This window comes from Stomoxys calcitrans, chromosome 2 (assembly GCF_963082655.1).
Source record: "Stomoxys calcitrans chromosome 2, idStoCalc2.1, whole genome shotgun sequence".
Taxonomy (NCBI): Eukaryota; Metazoa; Arthropoda; class Insecta; order Diptera; family Muscidae; genus Stomoxys; species Stomoxys calcitrans.
In genome coordinates this window covers 67,955,171-67,974,858 of record NC_081553.1, presented here as the reverse complement: position 1 = coordinate 67,974,858, position 19,688 = coordinate 67,955,171, and the positions used below count along the sequence as shown (strand labels likewise).

At 39.5% G+C, this 19,688-nt stretch overlaps 1 protein-coding gene across 1 annotated transcript; it reads left to right on the top strand.

Moving 5' to 3' along the window:
• Nucleotides 1–6,189: 6,189 nt before the first annotated feature.
• LOC106082235 (uncharacterized) lies at nt 6,190–7,116 on the top strand. Its single transcript, XM_013244626.2, has one exon. The coding sequence runs from the start codon at nt 6,190–6,192 to the stop codon at nt 7,114–7,116; it is 927 nt and encodes a 308-aa protein (XP_013100080.1).
• The last annotated feature ends 12,572 nt before the right edge of the window (nt 7,117–19,688 follow it).

The window sequence follows — 19,688 nt, the reverse complement described above, 5'->3', positions numbered from 1 at the left end:
CCATCCATTTCTTTGCTAATATCTTTGCCCAATATCACACAGCATAACTTTTTTGGAAAGTAAGTTTAATTTTTTTTTTATTTTGACATCGTTGAGAAAAATAGATTTTTCACATGCCAAAGCCATTCATTCATTGAAAAGTCATCGTTGTATTTTGGAGAGAAAAACAGCGAATATCCAGCGTGATATGGATGAAAATATCTTCTTACATGGATATAAAATTTTATGGTTTAACAAAAAAATCTTGGAATCTTTTTTTGCAATTATTTTAGAAAAGATGTATTAAGCATCAAAATTGGCTTATGAATAGAAGTGGAAAGTGGGTGTTTTGCGGAGAAAAGATGCATAGGAAAGTGTTACCATTTCGAGTTGTTAATGAAAATTCAGAAGAAAAAAAAAACAACTACCGGCTGTAAACTAGTGAAGTAAAAAATAAATGCTACACGAAAGCAGCGACGAAATGAAAAACTGAATTAATTAGCTGCAGTAAAAAGCTGAAGCTAAGTATTTTGTTTTGCAGACTGTCGGCCATATGGCTGGCTAGCGTGGTGGAAGAGGCCTATTAAAAGTGATGCACCAAATTGCCAACAAAGCATGCGATTCTGCTGCATCAAGAATTTACTCCGCAGACAGAAGCCACAACATATAAATGTTGCTACAAATTATCCAGCCCAAAAAACACCATTTCTGTCACCATTTATTCCGAAATACGTAAAAAGGCTTTAAGTTCGGCCGGGCCGAACTTTGGAATCCCACCATCTCGGGTATAAATGTGGTTGTTTACACAAAATCCGGTGAAAAATGCGTACTTTATGCCATAGCAGCTATTTCGAAATATGTTCCGATTTGGACCAAGTCATTGTTCATATATTGCTATATCTAAAAATTGACCGATCCTGAACCATATACGACACGAATGTCAAAAAGCCTAACATAAGTCACTGTGTCAAATTTCAGTTATGGGGCCAAGACTATAAATCGAGATATCGGTCTATATGGCAGCTATATCTAAATCTGGACTGATTTGGGCCATACTGCAGAAGTATGTCGACGGGCTTAACTTTACTCACTGTCCCAAATTTTGACGACATCGGACAATAAATGCGCCTTGTATGGGCCCAAAACCTTAAATCGAGAGATAGGTCTATATGACAGTTATGTCCAAATCTGTGCCGATCTGGGCCAAATTGAAGAAGGATGTCGTGTGGCCTAACACAACTCACTGTCTCAAATTTCAGCAAAATCGGATAATAAATGTGGCTTTTATAGGCCTAAGACTCCAAATCGTCGGATCGGTCTATATGGCACCTATATCCAAATTTGGACCGATCTGGGCCAAATTGAAGAAAGATGTTGAGTAGCTTAACACAACTCACTGTTCCAAATTTCTGCAAAATCGGATAATAAATGTGACTTTATGGGCCTAAGACACTAAATCGGTGGATCGGTCTATATGATAGCTATATCCAAATCTGGACAGATCTGGGTCAAATTAAGGAAGGATGTCGAAGGTCGTAACATAACTCACTGTCCCAAATTTCAGCAAAATCCGATAATAAATGCGGCCTAAGACCTTAAATCGGCTGATCGGTCCATATGGGGGCTATATCAAGATATAGTCCGAATTAACGGAGAACTTGAAAATAGTAGAAAATCTGCTGTTCGAGGACGAGTATAGATATCTCTTTGAAATTTTATAATAGTGAGGTATTAACGAGAACACGTGGAACATTTCAAGGCCCTTTGTGGTCTAAGAGCTTCTTGGCAGGCCTCTTAAGTTGGTCATCTCAGCGTTTCTAAAATTTGTGATCCGATTTTCAAAATTCTTTTATTTTTGGATAGTGCTTCAAAAAGTTCGCCTAAGTTCTTAATTTGTTGGATTTTTCTGAAAATAAAACTAAAGTGACCGTGAAAAATAAAAAGTTTACACCTTTGTGTTCCCCCATCCCACAGGTATATGCAACATAGTAATAAATAGAAATAGAGTATGTTTCCCTAAGTCAAGAAGCCAATTTAAAGGGCACAGCTTGCAATTCAACCGCTGATATATTATCAGAGCCTGACGATTTAGAGGAGTCAAAAGTTTTTATCTCCCAAAGCATTTTTGCATCGGACACCATTCCCGCAACAATCTGCGACGAATGCATCCCAGTAAGAAACTTGCGTGAATTTTGTAAAGTGGAACTCCTTCTAACTGCTAGTGCGGGACAAATGTCACACAGCAAGAATTTTTATAATAGACTAGCTGACCCGCGCCCGCTCCGCTGCGCCTTCTTTTACTTTATATGGAACAAAAGTCTCATTGGAAAATTATTTTCGACAATTAAAGTTCTTTTAGTGAAATACCATGCAAACTTGACTAACAGTTTAACAATATAAGTGCCTTTATCTGAATCCCACATAATCGTTATTGGTATACGAATGTAAGTTTGGATTTTCGGGGGAGAGGTGGTCCCTCAGATACTTGGCCCTGAAAAAATATCAGCATCGTGCTCTTCTCTTAAGTACCATTTACTTAAACCCCATATTGCCATTGGCTGAAGAGGAGTTTACAGGATGAGGCGTTCCCCAAACACATGACCCCAAAATAAGTCATCAAATTCGTTTTCTAATCTCGAATACCTTTCATTTGAGCCACATACTGGCATGGTCGAAAATTTTTTTCCTTTGGTGGTGTTTTGGGAAAGGGGTGATGCCCCAAATACATGGTCCTACATTTGGATATCAAATTTGTATTCTACCCCAAATATCTTTATTTGAGCCCCATATTGTAAAACAGTTGCTGTTTGTGGGGTATTTTGGGAAAGGGGTAGATCCCCAGAAAATTGGTCCCGAAAATGGGTATCAATTCTTGCTCTACCCCCCAATACCTTTCATTTAAGCTCCATATTTACATGGTCGGTAAATATGCCCGATTAAGGGATGTTTTGCGGTCCCCCAAACACTAACCCCGGAAAATATATCAGCAACGTGCTCATATATCTATACACCATTTATTTGAACCCCTTATTGTCATTGGCAATTGCTCATTTTTGAGCAAATACGTCCTATTTGGGGGTTGTTATGGTGGTGGGACGTCCCCTAGAAAGTTGGTCCCTAATGTTGATATCAGATACGTGGTCTACTTCCAAATACCTTTAATTTGAGCCCCATATTTCCATAGTCGGCAAACGTGACCGGCTTGGGGGGTGTTTTGAGGGACGGGCGCCCACTCAGTGAGTTGGCCTTGAAAGTATATATCGGTTTCGTGTTCTACTCTAAAATATCTCTTATTTGAGCCTCATATTGCAATAGTCGGCAAATACATCATATTTAGGTGGTGTTGTTGGGGTGCGGTGGTCCCAATAGACCCTTTTCCCGAATATTGATATCAGATTAGTGTTTTACTCCCAAAGACCTTTCATTTGAGCCCCATATTGCTGTGGTCATAAATTTGTCCCCTTTGGGGGATGTTTTTGGGGAGAGGCGGCCCCCAAACACGGTCCCATATTAGATTCGTATTTTATTCGCAAATACCTTTCATTTGAGTCCCAAATTGCCATGGTCGGTAAATAAGTCCGATTTATGGGTGTTTTGGAGGTTGGGTGGTGTTGTGGGGGTGGGGTGGCCCCGTATACATTTTTCCCGAACATTGATATCAAATTCGTGCTTTACTCCCAAAGACCTTTCATTTGAGCCCCATATTGCTATGGTCGTAAATTTGTCCCCTTTGGGGGATGTTTTTGGTGAGAGGCGGCCCCCCAAACACTTGGTCCCATATTTGGATATCAGATTCTAATTTTACACTCAAATACCTTTTATTCAAGCCCCATATTTCCATGGTCAGTAAATAAGTCCTGTTTGGGGGGTGTTTTGGGGAAGGGGTCCACTCCCCAAAAAAGTGGTCCCACATTTGGATATCATATTCGTATTCTACTCGCAAATACCTTACATTTGAGTCCCATATTGCCATGATCGGTAAATATGTCCTATTTAGGGGTGTTTTGGGGGTTGGGTGGTGTTGGGGTGTTTTGGGGGTGGGGTGGCCCCATAGCAATTTTTCCAGAATATTGATATCAGATTTGTGCTTTACTCCCAAAGACCTTCCATTTGAGCCCCATATGGCTATGATCGTAAATGTGTGCCCTATGAGAGGCGGCCCCCACACACTTGGTCCCATATTTGGATATCAGATTAGTATTCTACATTCAAATACCTTTTATTTAAGACCTATATTCCCATGGTCAGTAAAGAAGTCCTGTTTGAGGGGTGTTTTGCGAAAGGGGTGGACCCCCAGAAACGTGGTCCCACATTTGGATATCAGATTCGTATTCTATTTGGTTGCCAAAAAGTAATTGCGGTTTTTCATATAGTCGGCGTTGACAAATTTTTTCACAGCTTGTGACTCTGTAATTGCATTCTTTCTTCTGTCAATTATCAGCTGTTACTTTTAGCTTGCTTTAGAAAAAAAGTGTAAAAAAAGTATATTTGATTAAAGTTCATTCTAAGTTTTATTAAAAATGCATTTACTTTCTTTTAAAAAATCCGCAATTACTTTTTGGGCAACCAATACTTGCAAATACCTTTCATTTGAGTCCCATATTGCCAAGGTCGGTAAATATGTCCGATTTAGGGGTGTTTTGGGGCTTGGGGTGGTCCCCCTAGCACTTGCTCCGACAATTGGATATCAGATACGTTTTCTTATCCTAAATACCTTTCATTTGAATCCCATATTGTCGTGATTGGTATAAATATATGTTTGGTAGGTTTTAGGGTGGGGCGGCCCCCCTAGGTACCTCATCCGAAATTTATATAACAAATTTTAATTTTTAGGGTACTATATAAGAGCATACAAAATTTCGCTTAAATCGCACCACCCATCTCCGAGATCTGGCGTTTTTGAAAATTAGGGTAAGGGGGAGGGTCCGCCCTCCTTAAGATATCAAAAAATGTAGTACCCTATTTTCACCACGCGATCATTATGCACCATCTGTGAAAATTTGAAGAAAATCTGTTCAGCCGTTTCTGTGTCTATAAGGAACACACAAACATACAAACCTACAAACACAAATTAATTTTAATATATAAGAAGATATCAACGATTTGCAGTCGCTGGTCGTTTGTGTGTTTCTCCATGGTGAAATGGCAGAGTGCACTGAACACTTTTCACTCTCACAGATGATGTTTGCACACAATGAACAACTACTGCTGCTACCCTGAACAGCTTAACTCTTAAAAAAAAGTAAATTTATGAACTGCAGCACTACAACGAGCATAAGTATGGTTCTATTTAAATATATGGCCCCCATAAAAAAAGCTCTAATATTTATCCGATTGGGGTAAAAGATAGGTAGATTTATGACCCCCAACACGACACTGGTATGGGACGGCTGTTGATTTAGGCCTCTTTCAAAGCGAACCACCCATAACTTCTTAAGCCAGTTCGTCGAAATGAAGATAGTGGTCGAACCAAAGAAGATATCTGTTTAAAAATTTGCACAGGTACTTCTTGTTGATGTAGGCCGTAGGGGATGGGAAGTGAGCCATATCGTTTCAGATTCCAAAACAGCCCCTATATAAGCCGACCCTTCGACTTTCCTTCCTTACCCCAAGAACCCGCAATTTTCATCCGATTTGGCTGAAATTTTGTGCATGAAGTACACTGACGGCCAAAATGCACGCCAAATTTCACGCACGTAAGGGGCATATAAACCGAAGCCGATACGCCCATATGATTTTTTTGAGACCATTGAAGCTTTAATCATAATCTGATTTGATTTTTCTCATCTCATAATTTTTCCCACCCAACAAACCTTTTTAATTTACCCTTGGAAATGGTGAAATATCATTTCCACTTCTTACTTTTACATGCTCTGAATAATCGATAATGTGGAGTAAATTTCAACCGAAAAACGCACACACAAAAATTAGAAATGAAAATAGAAAGAAGTGAAACAAAAATGCATTATTTTACAGCGATAACTAGGTCCAGTGGTAATTGCTTTCGCAGATGCAACATTTAATTATTTTGTTTAAAAAAATCATCACAAAGTGTATAAATTTCTTTGCAACGCTAGGCATGAAGATCAGTTGCATTTCATAAAGAAATCGAAGTGGTGCGCGTATTGTGGATGAAAAGTGGAAAGCGAAAAATCGGCTAAACAAACTGAAAGGATAAACGGAAACGAAGGATATTTGGATTGTTTAGAAATGTGCTCAAAATTTTTATATATCTTCACTCTGATCATAGCGGCCTTGTGCCGCCGCACAACCTCCATAGAATTGCCCAGCCATGCAGTGAGTCAAAGTGGGCGGGGCCTATTCACAGACAATGCCGTGTCGCGGACCATGCATCATGTGCTCAATCATTGCCTAAATCAGGATGATGTGCTGTGGTGTTTTAAAATACAAGGAGCCAAACTTTTGGGACGTGCTCTAAAATTCCAGAACATCAACATCATCGAGGGTGTGGCCTTGGTTAAGAAAAACGATACAGAGCTGAGGAATGGCCGCTCCAGTGTTATGGATATGAAATTGAGTAACCGGGACTTGGAAAATCTTTCCATGAAAAGTTTGGACTCTCTGCTAATGGAAAGGCTTGGCTCATTTGTCAAATCCCGGCAGCTGCAGTTTAATTTGCCTCGCCTTTTAAGCTTTGGCAAGAGCAGTGGACAGGCATGGTGGCAGACCATTGTGGATTTCTTTGCCACAACAACGGCCAAGGCCAATGAGGCAGCCGATGAAATGATAAGTGGAGAGGAGGAGGGCCGCAAGAAAAAGGATGATAAAAAATATTTGGGACCCTTCATTGCGGCGGTAATGCTGAAGGCGGCTATACTCAAAATGGCCTATCACTCAATAGCCATAGTGGCTGGCAAGGCATTGATTGTGGGAAAAATTGCCCTTATTATTAGTGCCATTATAGGTCTGAAGAAATTGGTCTCTAGCGAAGGCGGTGAAAAGACCACTTACGAAATTGTGAAGCATCCTCAAGTGCAGCAAAGTCACACTTACTCCTCGAGTCACCAGAACGATTATGAGGGTGGGCATGAGGGCAGCTCCTATCACCGCAGCATAGATGATGAAATGATGATGCAGGATAAGGCGTATAATGCCTGGGTGCCCACAACATCGTAGAAGCCCCAAATGTCTCGCCAAAGATCCCTTACAGAAGATTAGATCCCAGTGCATGCGCAACTTGGTGAAAGTTAACAGTCTCAAACAGTCTTTCCAATATTTGCCACATATCTACCAAAGATTTTATAACCAAAAAAAAAAAGAAACGCAGCTTAAGCAACCAAAGCGAAACCATAGCCGCTGTACTTAAAATCCAAAAACGCAACACTTTATCATCAGCATACAGTAGAGGAGGCATACAGCACCACCACATCTTGCATGTCATTTAAGCATGACGAATCGACATGGAATAGCTCTACGCCCAAAATATTCATTCCATCCCCCCTAAATCATTGAGATGCAACCAAGCTGAAAAAATACCTACCCGCTTAGAAAATATAGACCAATTTTCTTTCTCTGTTTTTTTTCTGTAATTTTAAATTTTAATTATTTTTGTAGGCTTAATTACTTCTTTTTTTTTTGGTTTTTCTAAAAAATTGAAACTTTCCAATGTTAGCTCATAAGATCAATTGTATTTGTACAATAAGCAATGCACATAAATAATTACAAATAAAATATTGTATTACTTATGTTTTAAATCCCCGTTGCTGGTGTTTGTCTCCGCTTGAACTCCTCCTCGTTGTCGGCCACCTCATAGTAGGCTATGGACCCATCGGCCATTTGAGTGTACTGCAGCGGCATGCTGCGATGCCAACCCGAGCTGTGTTCATGACTGTGACCACCACCACCGCCGCCTCCGCCACCCGTTACAATGACATGTTCAGTGCTACCGCTGCTTCCACTGGATCCCTTTTTGAGACTGCCCTGAAAGTAAATCACTCTTAGATTCATTTTGTTTCTATACAAAGCTTTTGTTTTCAGCTATGGCAGAGCGTTTGTACTACTTTGAGAATATATAATTTTGCTAGAAAGTCTAAGTCTTTTTTAACATCATTACCTTAGGTATTACCCTTTGCATAGATAAATTTCCTATTTCGCTGACCATATTGAATTTATTTCTATATTGGGTCCCCAGTCATTCAGAGTTCGATCTGACGATCATGGTGAACCGAATTTTTCGATTACAAAAAAAACTAAAAAATATCCTTAGCTACTTGTGCAGCAATGACAAGACATAAAAAGTGCCAAGGCATTTAGTTCGGCAGGTCCGAACTCTGAATACCCACAACCATAGGTACTCGTATATATAGTCACCACCTTTTGTCATAATTCAGTGAAAAATTAACATTGTGAACCCATTGCAGCTGTATTGAAATCTGTTCCAATTTGAACCAAAATCGACAAGGAACTCGAAAGGTCTAATCCAATTCATTGTTCAAGGCGGTAAAACATGAAAAGCGTGCTATGTTCGGCCGGGCCAAATCTTGGGAGCCCACCACCGTGGATTCTGCTAAAGATGTATAAAATATAAACTTTGTTGAAGGGCATAACTTTATTCTGCATACCAAACTTCTGTCAAAAATTAAAGCTTCTAGGAACCGAACAAGGACCATCAAGAGACCGGTTTACATGGGAGCTATATAAGGATATAGACCGATTTGGAACGTACTCAGCAAAGTTGTTGGAAGTCGTAACAGAAAACCGCATGCAAAATTTTAGCCAAATTGGACAAAAGTTTACGGGTTGTAAGGGTTCAAGAAGTCAAATCAGGAGATCGGTTCATATGGGAGCTTTATCAGATTATAGACCGATTTGAACCGTACTAAGCACAGTCATTGAAAGTCTTAACAGAAAATTACCTGCAATATTTCAGCCAAATAGGACAAAAATTGGCTCAAGATGTCAAATCGGGAGCACGGTTTCTATGGGAGCTATATCAGGTTATTGACAGATTCGGACCGTTCTTTTCACAGTCATTGGAAGTCATAACAGAACATTACCTGCACTATTTCAGCAAAATCGGAAAAAATTGCGGCTTCAATTGGCTCAAGAAGTCAAATCGGCAAATCGGTTTATATGGGAACCATATCAGGTTATAGACCGATTCTGACCCTTCTTCTCACAGCCATTGGAAGTCTTAATAGAACACCACATGCTCAATTTAAGCCAAATTGGTCAAAAATTGAGGCTTCCATTGGCTCAAGATGTCAAATCGGAAGCACGGTTTCTATGGGAGCTATATCAGTTTATTGACCGTTTTGGACCGTTCTTTTCGCAGTCATTGGAAGTTTTAACAGAACATTCTGTGCAAAATTTCAGCAAAATCGGAGAAAATTGCGGCTTCCAGGGGCTCAAGAAGTCAAATCGGCAGATCGGTTTATATGGGAACCATATCAGGTTATAGACCGATTCTGACCCTTCTTCTCACAGCCATTGGAAGTCTTAATAGAACACCACATGCTCAATTTAAGCCAAATCGATCAAAAATTGAGGCTTCCGCGGGCTCAAGAACTGAAATCGGGAGATCGGTTTATATGGGAGCTATATCGAAATCTGAACCGATATGGCCCATTTGCAATCTTCAATGACCTACATGAATATTAGGTATCTATGCAAAATTTCAAGAGACTAACTTTTCGCGTTCGGCCGCTAGTGTGATTTCGACAGACGGACGGACTGTCGGACGGACAGACATGGCGATATAGACTCAGAACGTCGAGATGATCAAGAATATATATACTTTAAGGGGGTCTTAGAGGAATATTTCGAAGTGTTACAATCATATGGTGCTAGATATAAAAATGAAAGTTTTGCTCTTTGCTTTTTATACCCACCACCATATGATGGGGTTATACTAATCTAGTCATTCCGTTTGTAACAGATCGAAATATTCCTCTAAGACCATGTGAAGTATGTCGAAATCACGATAGCGGCCGAACACGTAATGCTAGTCGCCGATTGCAAAGAGGCGATATCGGTTTAGATTTAGATATAGCTCCCATATAAACTGATCTCCCCATATGACTTCTTAAGACCCTGGGCGCCGATCGGGCTTAAATTTTGCACCTAGTGTTCTGTTATGACTTACAACAACTGTGCTTAGCACGGTCCAAATCGGTTTATAACGTGATATAGCTCCCGTATAAACCAATCTCCCGATTTGATTTCTTAAGCTCTTGCAAATTGCAAAAGTGCCCAAGAACATTCCACTAAGGAACAGGGGCAAACTTCTCACATATCAATGAGTGCAGTCCGATTGAAGTTTTAAGCTCAATGATAAGGGGCCTCCCTTTTATAGCCGAGTCCGAACGGAGTGCCCCATTGCGACACCACTTTATAGAGGAGTTTTTAGATGGCATAGTACCTCACGGCATAGTACCAGCATTAGAAGGGGAAGAACACCGCCGACAATTTTTTTTTTTTTGATGGTCTCGCCAGGATTCATACCCGGGCGTTCAGCGTCATAGGCGGACATGCTAACCTTTACGCTACGGTGGCCTCTAAGCCTCCTCTTAAGCCCTTACCACCCCTTAAGCTCTTACAATCCACAATTTGTGTGCGATTTGGTTGAAATTTTGCATGGAGTGTTCTGTCATGTACGGTTCAAACCGCTCTATAACCTGATATAGCTCCGATATAAACAGGTCTTCCGATTTCATGAGCCCCTGGAAGCTTAAATGTTTGTGACTTTCAAAAAATGTGTTAAGTACGTTCCAAATCGGTCCGTAAACTGATATAGCTCTCATATAAACCGATCTCTCGATTTCACTCATTTCTTGAGCCCTCACAAACCCCAATTTTTTTCTGATTTGACTGACATTTTTCATATGGTTTTCCATTATGACATCCAGCAACTGTACTTAGTACGGTGCGAGTCGGTCTATAACCTGATATAGCTCCCATATAAACCGATCTCCCGACGTGACTTCTTGAGTCCTTACAAGCCACAATTTTTGTCCGATTTGGCTGAAATTTTGCATGCGATATTCTGTTACGACTTCCAACAAATACGTTCATCATAGTTCAGATCAGTCTATAACTTGATATAGCTCCCATGCAAGCTTTTATTGAAATTTTGGCTTAAAAAAAAATAATCTCGAAGTTAGGTTCTCTTTAGACAGTTTTTCGCTGAAATTTAGTCCTTAAACAACAATCACTAAAATTTAGTTTACAAAAAAAAATTTATTTAAATTTTTTTGTAATAAAATCGAGTTTAGAAAAAAATTTAAGAAATTTTGTTTTTAAAAAATAATTGCGAGGGGAGTCTGGCCTGTTATTAGAGAATATTACGCTAAAATGTTGTCTTTAGGAAATGGGTTTTAAAATTTGTTTAGGAAAAATTGCTTTAGAATTCAGTTTTTACTTAGAATTTCGTTACAATTTTGTCCCTAAGAAAAATAATTTTGATGTGGCCCTGGCCTCAGAAAATTGTAGTTTTTGTAGTATATTATAAATATGAAATTTTATCTTAAAAAAAAAATACTGGAATTTTTTTTTAAAAAATTTAATTAAATTTTTTTCCTTAGACGAAATCAATTTGTGGGAGACGCACCTAAGTTAGGAATTCCGTGCTTCTTACAAATTCCTTAACCGTTTTCCATGCCACGCCCCTAAGTTGGTTCATGTCTGGTATTGTGTCCCCACATAAGTGCCGGTATCTGTTAGACGCGAAAGCCGGGCAATGATGTAGGAAATACTCCACTTGCCGCATCGATTTAACATAAGTAACCTCGTAGTACTGTATGTTCCGTTATAATACCAATAGCTATACTGACCTCCTTCTGCCTTCGTTTCGGCAATAGCCTCGTATTCTAACGATCTGGATCCCCGCATATGATTTTCGCCGTCCTACCGACGGTTTCACTGTTCCATAGGGTTACGTTCGTCGTCCACGCCTTTAACTCGGACTGCGTCGGGTTAACCTAGGTAACTTCTCTCGCCTTCACTACCAAATTGTCTGCCCTTTCATTCCCCCTTACTCCGTTTGCGAAGGTCGGTGTCAATTTAATGCTTTGTTCTTTAGTCATTAAATGTGTCTGATTTAGGTGTGTTTGGGGAGCGGGGAGGTCCCTTAACACTTAGCCCTAAAAATAAATCAGCATCGTGCTCTATTCTCAAATATCATTTTTTATTCGAACCCCATATTACCATTGGCCTCAAAATTGGATATCAAATTTGTTTTCTAATCTCAAATACCTTTCATTTGATCCCCTTGTTGCAAAAGTCTGCAAGTATGCCCGGTTTGGGGTATGGGCCCTAAAAACTATGAATATCCAGCTCCACAGTCTTGAAGACCCGAATTGTCTTGGTGAGCAAATACGTCCTATTTACGGGTTCTTATGGAGGTGGAACGTCCCCTAGACAGTTGGTCCCGTATGTTGACTTCAGATTTGTGGTCTACTCCCAATTACCTTGCATTTGAGCCCCATATTTCCATAGACGGCAAACATGTTCCGTTTGGGAGGTGTTTTGTGGGATGGGGCGGCCACTTAGTGACTTGGCTCTGAAAATATCTATCAGATTCGTGTTTTACTTTAAAATATCTCTTAATTGAACCCCATATTGCAATTTTCAGCAAATACGTCCTATTTGGGTGGTGTTATGGAGGTGAGGTGGCCCCATAGGTATTTGTCCCGAATATTGAAATCAGATTCGTGCTTTACTCCCAAAGTCCTTTCATTTGAGCCTTATATTGCTTTGGTCGTAAATTTGTTCTGTTTAGGGGTGTTTTTGGGAAGGGGCGGCCTGCCAAACACTTTGTCGCACATTTGAAAAATACCTTTTGTTTGAGACCAATATTGCCATGGTCAGTAAATAAGTCTTATTTGTGGGTGTTTTGGGGAAGGGATGAACCCCCAGAAACTTTGTCACACATTTGGATATCAGATTCGTATTCTACTCGCAAATACCTTTCATTTGAGTCCCATATTACCATGGTCGGTAATGTACTATTTAGGGGTGTTTTAGGGGTTTGGGTGATCCCACAAAAAATTTCGCTTAAATTGCAAGACCGATCTCTGAGATCTATCGTTTTTGAAAACTAGAGTAAGGGGGAGGGTCCGCCCCCCCCCCCCCTCCGGTAAAAAAAAAATGTAGTACCCTTTTTTCACCACGGGATCATTATGCACCATCTGTAAAAGTTTCAAGAAAATCGGTTCAGCCATTTTTGAGTCTATACCGAACTGACAAACAAACACAAATTCATTTCTATACCCTCCACCATAGGATGGGGGTATACTAATTTCGTCATTCTGTTTGTAACACCTCGAAATATGCGTCTGAGACCCCATAAAGTATATATATTCTTGATCGTCATATCATTTTAAGTCGATCTAGCCATAACCGTCCGTCTGTCCAAATCACGCTATCTTTCTAACGAGTAAAATTAGCCGCTTGAAATTTTGCACAAATACTTTCATTTAGTGTAGGTTGGCTGGGATTGTAAATGGGCCATATTGGTCCATGTTTTGATATAGCTGTCATATAAACCGATCTTGGGTCTTGACTTCTTGAGCCTCTAGAGGTAGCAATTCTCGTCCGGTTTAACTGAAATTTTGCACTAGGTATTTTGGTATTACTTCCAACAACTGCGACAGGTATGGTTAAAATTGGTCCACGTTTTTATATAGCTGCCATATAAACCGATCTTGGGTCTTGACTTGTTGAGCCTCTAGAGGGCGCAATTCTCATCCGATTTAACTGAACTGACGTATGATTCAAATCGGTTCATAATCTGGTATAGCTGTCATATAAACCGATCTTGGATATTAATTCCGATTTGGCTGAAGTTTTGCATGAGGTGTTTTGTTATGACTTTCAATAACTGTGCTAAGTATGGCGTAAGCCGGTATAGAACCTAATATAGCTCCCATATAAACCGATCTGGGATCTTGACTTCTTGAGCCTCTAGAGGGCGCAATTCTCACCCGATTTGGCAGATATTTTGTACAACGGTTTCTCCTATGACCTTCAACATACATGTCTTATATGGTCTGAATCGATCAATAGCTTGATACAGCTCCCATATAAACCTATCTGCCGATTTTGCTTCTTGAGCCCCTACAAGGCGCAATTCTTATTCGAGTGAACTGGAATATTACACAACGACTTCTACAATGTTCAGCATTCATTTATGTTCCGAATCGGACTATAACATGATATAGCTCCAGTGGCATAATAGTTCTTATTCAATATTCTTTGTTTGCCTAAAAAGAGATATCGCGCATAGACCTCGACAAATGTGATCCATGGTGGAGGGTATATAAAATTCGACCCGGTCGAACTTAGCACGATCTTACTTGTTATATATAAGAAGATACAAATGTAGATATTAATCTATCAAATCTTCATTTGTAGTCCGATTTTCAAAGTTTTTTTTGCTTAATATCTCCACTGGTTTCGAGGATATACGCGTTCGAATTTTGCAACTTTCAAAGGCATTTTTGAGGTTCGATTTTATTTCTATGCACGATTTAGATTTGAAACAAAACTTACAATGACTTTGCTGCTACAGTTGTCCATATCTGATTATTCAGTTAAAAGTTATACAGTTTGGAAATAAAAAAATTGGAAAAAAGTAAACTTTTGAATCTATAGTAGCCTATTTTTTTTTTTTGCTTGTGAAGAGGACATATTGCAGATGCTTTTTAAGTGAAATTTGAATAAGATATGTCAACTTTAACGGATGCAATATGTACTTCAAAATAGGCAGCTTTTTTGTAAAAAAAAAATTGGAAAAACCCTTCGAGTTCAAAATTTCCAAAGCACACATACCTCCATCGGTCATATGTTTTTTTTTTAATCCATAAGCCTCCTCAAAACAAATAACAGTATATGTAGCCTCCACAGCAATTTTACTAAAAAAAATGCCGAATCCGAAAACATGTTTGCCAGAAAGGGGGATTTTTGAAAAAAGTTCGGTCAGTTTTTCTTTTTAATTTTTTAAGGACACTTTTATATGCAAAATTCAAAGAGTGATGTAGATTATAAAAATGAAAATCGAACCACAAATGCTTTCGCAAATTGCAAAATACGATGCTGATCTCGGTCAAAATTTCTACAATTTAAAATTTAAACTCGTATATCCTCCAAGCCAGTAGAGATTTTGTATGCCTCAAGCCGAGTTTTTTGTAGGAATTTTTAAGCATCCAGCAATTTTAAAATCGGACTACAAGTGAAGATTTGGCAGCCCGAACAAATTTTTCTAAATGCCGAGATGACCAATTTAAGGGACCTGCCAATAATCGCCCGGACCACCTAGGGCCTATAAATTTTGCACGCGATCTCTATATCACCTCAGGTTTAATTATTTGAAATTTCAAAGAGATACATTAACCCGTTCTCACACGGCGTATTTTTTTCTCCTACTATGTGCCGGGGCAGGATATACACACCCAGCAGATGTTCTATAGTCTCTTCTTTCTCGATGTCCTCACAGATTTGGAAAAATTTGTTTAGTCTGTCAGCATGTTTTCCGATCGGACAGTGACCTGTCATGACGAACACAAAGACTGAGGCGTCTGTTCTAGCCGGTGATATCAAAGCGGTAAACCTCTTCAAGTGTAGATTAGGCCATATAATTTTGGCCCAACCAACCTTTGTGACCTTCTATTATTCGTTGCCCTTTGCGCCTGATCCAGAAAACTTAACTAACATGTCACTAAAGGCATAGCCACAGATTCCAATTCTCCTAGAATGCATAGTAGTATGTAGTTCCTACTCTCGCAAGCTCGTCCCTTATAATTCCCTGGGACATCTCTGTGGCTCGGCATCCAGAACAGGTGAATATTGAACTGTTCAGCCATCTCGTTGAGAGATCTGCGGCAGTCGAGGGTGGTTTATTAATTCAGAAATACGTTCTCCAGGTATTCAATGGCTACTTGGCTGTCTGAGAAGATATTTATGCCAGTTGTAGTTTGACATTATATCTTAGCCATTCTATTCCACTTCTTTAAATGCAAGGATCTCCGCTTGATACACACTGGTATAAACACCGCTTAAATTTTTTTTCTGATGTTCTGGCCAGGATTCGAACCTAGTGGTTCAGCATCGTAGGTGGACATGCTAACCCTTGCTCTACGGTGGCTCCGTAGAAGAGTCGATTTTTAACCGTTTTGGTTGAAAATCAGAGTATAGTGTGTTTTCATTACTCCCAACATCCGTGGTAAGTATGGTCCGATTCGGTCCATCTTGAGTCCCTAGAATTCGCAATCGCTTGACTGAAATTTTTAACCGGTCTCCCAATTATGCATCTTAAGCTTCAAGATATCGCAATTCTTCTCCAATTTCGTTGACATTTTGTACAATGACCAGCTTCTATGATCTCTAACATGTGTGCCATGCATGGTCCGAATAGGTCCGAAACCTGATGTAGCTGCTTTATAAGTTGATTTTTTTAACCTCTAGAGTCTGCAATTCTTATCCGGTTTGGATGAAGTTTTGCACGACGGTTTCTTTTTTGACCTCCAATAGTTATACGAGAAATAGTCCGCATAGATCAATAGCCTGATGTGGCTCCCATATAAACCGATCTCCCGATTTTGTTCCTTGAGCCATTGGAGGGCGAAATTCTTAACTGATTTATCTGAAATTTTTCACGATGACTTCTGCTAAGATCGGTCCGTAAATTCGGCCCAGCCGAACTTAAAACGCTTTTTCTTGTTTATCTCTAAAATTTTGATAGCATTCATTGGTTGTTTATCATTTAATTACCTGTAATCTCTTGGGTCCATGAAAACTTGCACCACATTTTCCCTCGTGTCACTTGGGTAGAAAATGACTACACTATGGGGCAAGGAAACCAAAAACAGTCCCACATTGTCAATGATGCTTATTATGGGACTTGTGAATTTACGCTCGGAAGGAGTGGGGACGTTACGAGATAAAGAATGATCAAGTAGTTGATTTTAAAATGTTTGTATTTTGGCTTTAACTTTTCAATAATTCGCAAGGCACGCAAAGTCCATGGTCGGCAAACAGACGGACGGTTGAATAGATGGCTATGGCTGCATGGTGATTCTGATTCGATTGGCATAATGACCTATGGCTCTTTATAAGTCTGCTTAAAAACTCTTACGAAGTATTTCAAGTAAGCAGAAACGAATATGGTGCTTTCCATTAGCAAGACAAGTCTCCCTCTCCTTCCGTTGAGTAAGTTGCACATATTTACTTGACTTTTTTAAATCATAACCCTATTCTGATTCGTATGTAGCATAACCTTTTTCCACTTTTCAACAACAAAGCTCCGTAGGCAATGAAATGTTTCCGTCTTCATTAGAAATGGTCTCTTTGCCAAAAAAAAAAAAATAATTCCCATGAATTGCTATTTTTGTTGTTGTTAAGTTTAATTTATTTGAACAAAAAAAAATGACTGTGGTTTTTGCTAAGTAATATCAAATATCAAATTTTAACCCAATGGCAATATTGTCAGCGGACTAGGGTATATGGTAGCTTCCTCAAACAAAAAGTTCTAACTAGAAATGGATTATGACTGTCAATTTAATATCCGGCTCAAAGACTTCAATCGTATGTTTTTATATTCGTATGCTCTCCAAATTGTTGTTGTCCTGCCTAATTTTGGGGAATTTCATCATTTCTCACATGAATCGAACTCTACGTTTTGACTACTCACCAGTACTGAGACGAGCAGCGCTATTTTGGCCATTACAAAGGCCGCACCAGCAATCAGGATCACTTTGCCCAGAAACATTTGGGCAACCATTGCCATCATAGCCATACCGCCCATCATGGCCATGTTTTTATCTTTGTCCTTCTTTTTGCGACCTTTAGGAGATTTTTTTTTAATAGCATCCGATAAATACCAAATTTTATTTTTATCAGCCAACAAGGGCAGTGGCGAAATCAGTGCAGAGGGAAACGAGGGAATGGAAGATGAAGAAGAAGAATGAGAATGAGAGGGTTTATGTTTAGAAGGTTTCTTGCCACTTGTTGGAGTGAATAAAGCTAGCTTATCATCTACAAGACCATTCAATACACGCAGCATACCTTCTTCCTGTGGGAGCGTATCCTCCGACGATGCCTTGAAGTCACCGATGCCACCGGATATGGAACGTTTTCTCTCCAATAACGAAGTCACTCCGGTGGGCAACTGTAATTTCAGGGATCGTGATTGGGCCAATTGCAAAAGTTTCACGGCCATTGAATCGCCCAACGAACGTTGTTGACTGGTTAGGTTGTGAAACCGCTCGTAATCCTGGGCATCCATGTGGGTATTCTTTTCCAGAGCTATGACATCACTAAACTGCCATGTATCATTATTCCCAATGGCGGTGTCCAGCGTTTGTAGGAATTCACTTTCCAGGCAATTCATGATTTCATCCTGGCCAAAGCACTTTGCTAGCGAGCGTCCCATTTGACGGGCTGAAAATTCACGTTTCGCCTCTTGCTGAGGCGGATTTGTGCGTAATATGGCATCACTTGATTTGATTGTCGTGCTAAGGATCACACAAAAAGTCACTAGTTTTTGAAACATTTTCACTTTAAGCTTTCTAAATCCTTTGGAGTGGCTTAAATCTTCTCCTTCGATTTTTTCTTTTTCTTTTTTTTTCTAAATTTCAGATATTTCACATTTGACTCTTAACCTATCACCATGAATTTGAAAGCGAAACTAAACCCCTGGTTAATTGTAAGCCATCATTTATATGGAAATAGTTTTTTTTATTTGAAAACATTTAATTCATATCTTGACTTTTAAATCAGTTTTCCATGGCTGTTCGCCTACGCGATGACTTCTTTTGTGATTTTGGCCAAGCGCAAAGAACGTTTTCTTTCTTTCTTTCCCTCTTTCTCTATCTCCACAATAGCTGTAATTAAAGTATTTGTCAAAGATTTTGTTAGTACGCCCTCTTCATTGACGAAAGCCATCATATTCAAAATTAGTGGAAGTCATGCAAAGCCTAAAAAATACCCTATAGCCCTTTTGTGAAATTGGGATACTGCGGTTAAGGTACTCCTGAGTAATACGAGATTCACGAGCTATTTAGTTGTGGAGAACTATGAAAAAGTGTGCATTGTACAGGTAGGAATTTATGGATCTCCCTCTACCTAGGGCTTCAGATGAATCTCGTATTACTCTTTTCTAGCTTTCTATGTACCTATTTTGGTGGTGGAACGGGACCACTGCCACTAATTCTCTGATTATCCCTCCATGGCCGTTCATCTATCGATAGTCCTAACACTTGACGGCAAATTTGTATACCCCTTCCACCATAGGATGGGGATATTCTAACATCGTCATTCCGTTTGTAAGTTAGCGAAATAATGATCTCAGACCCAGCAAATGTTGCCAGCATTAGGAGGGGAAAGCCACAGCTGAAAATGTTTTCTGATGGTCTCGCCAGGATTCAAACCTAGGCGTTTAGCGTCATAGGTGGACATGCTAACCTCTGCGCTACGGTGGCTTCCCGTAGATTTCGAATATAACATGGGAGTAGACTTCGAATATAACATAAACAAGTAAAAAGGCGTTAAGTTCGGCCAGGCCGAACTTTGGATACCCACCACCTCGGGTATATATGTAAACCACCTTTCATCAAAATTCGGTGAAAATTTCATACCTTATATCCCATATCAGTTATATCAAAATAAGTTCCGATTTGGACCATATACTAATAAGTACACTAGCTATATCTAAAAATAACCGATCTGAACTATATACGACACGAATGTCTAAA

What these genes read in the sequence shown, in the direction of transcription:
- LOC106082235 (XM_013244626.2), top strand. Translation starts at nt 6,190, where the DNA reads ATGTGCTCAAAATTTTTATATATCTTCACTCTGATCATAGCGGCCTTG.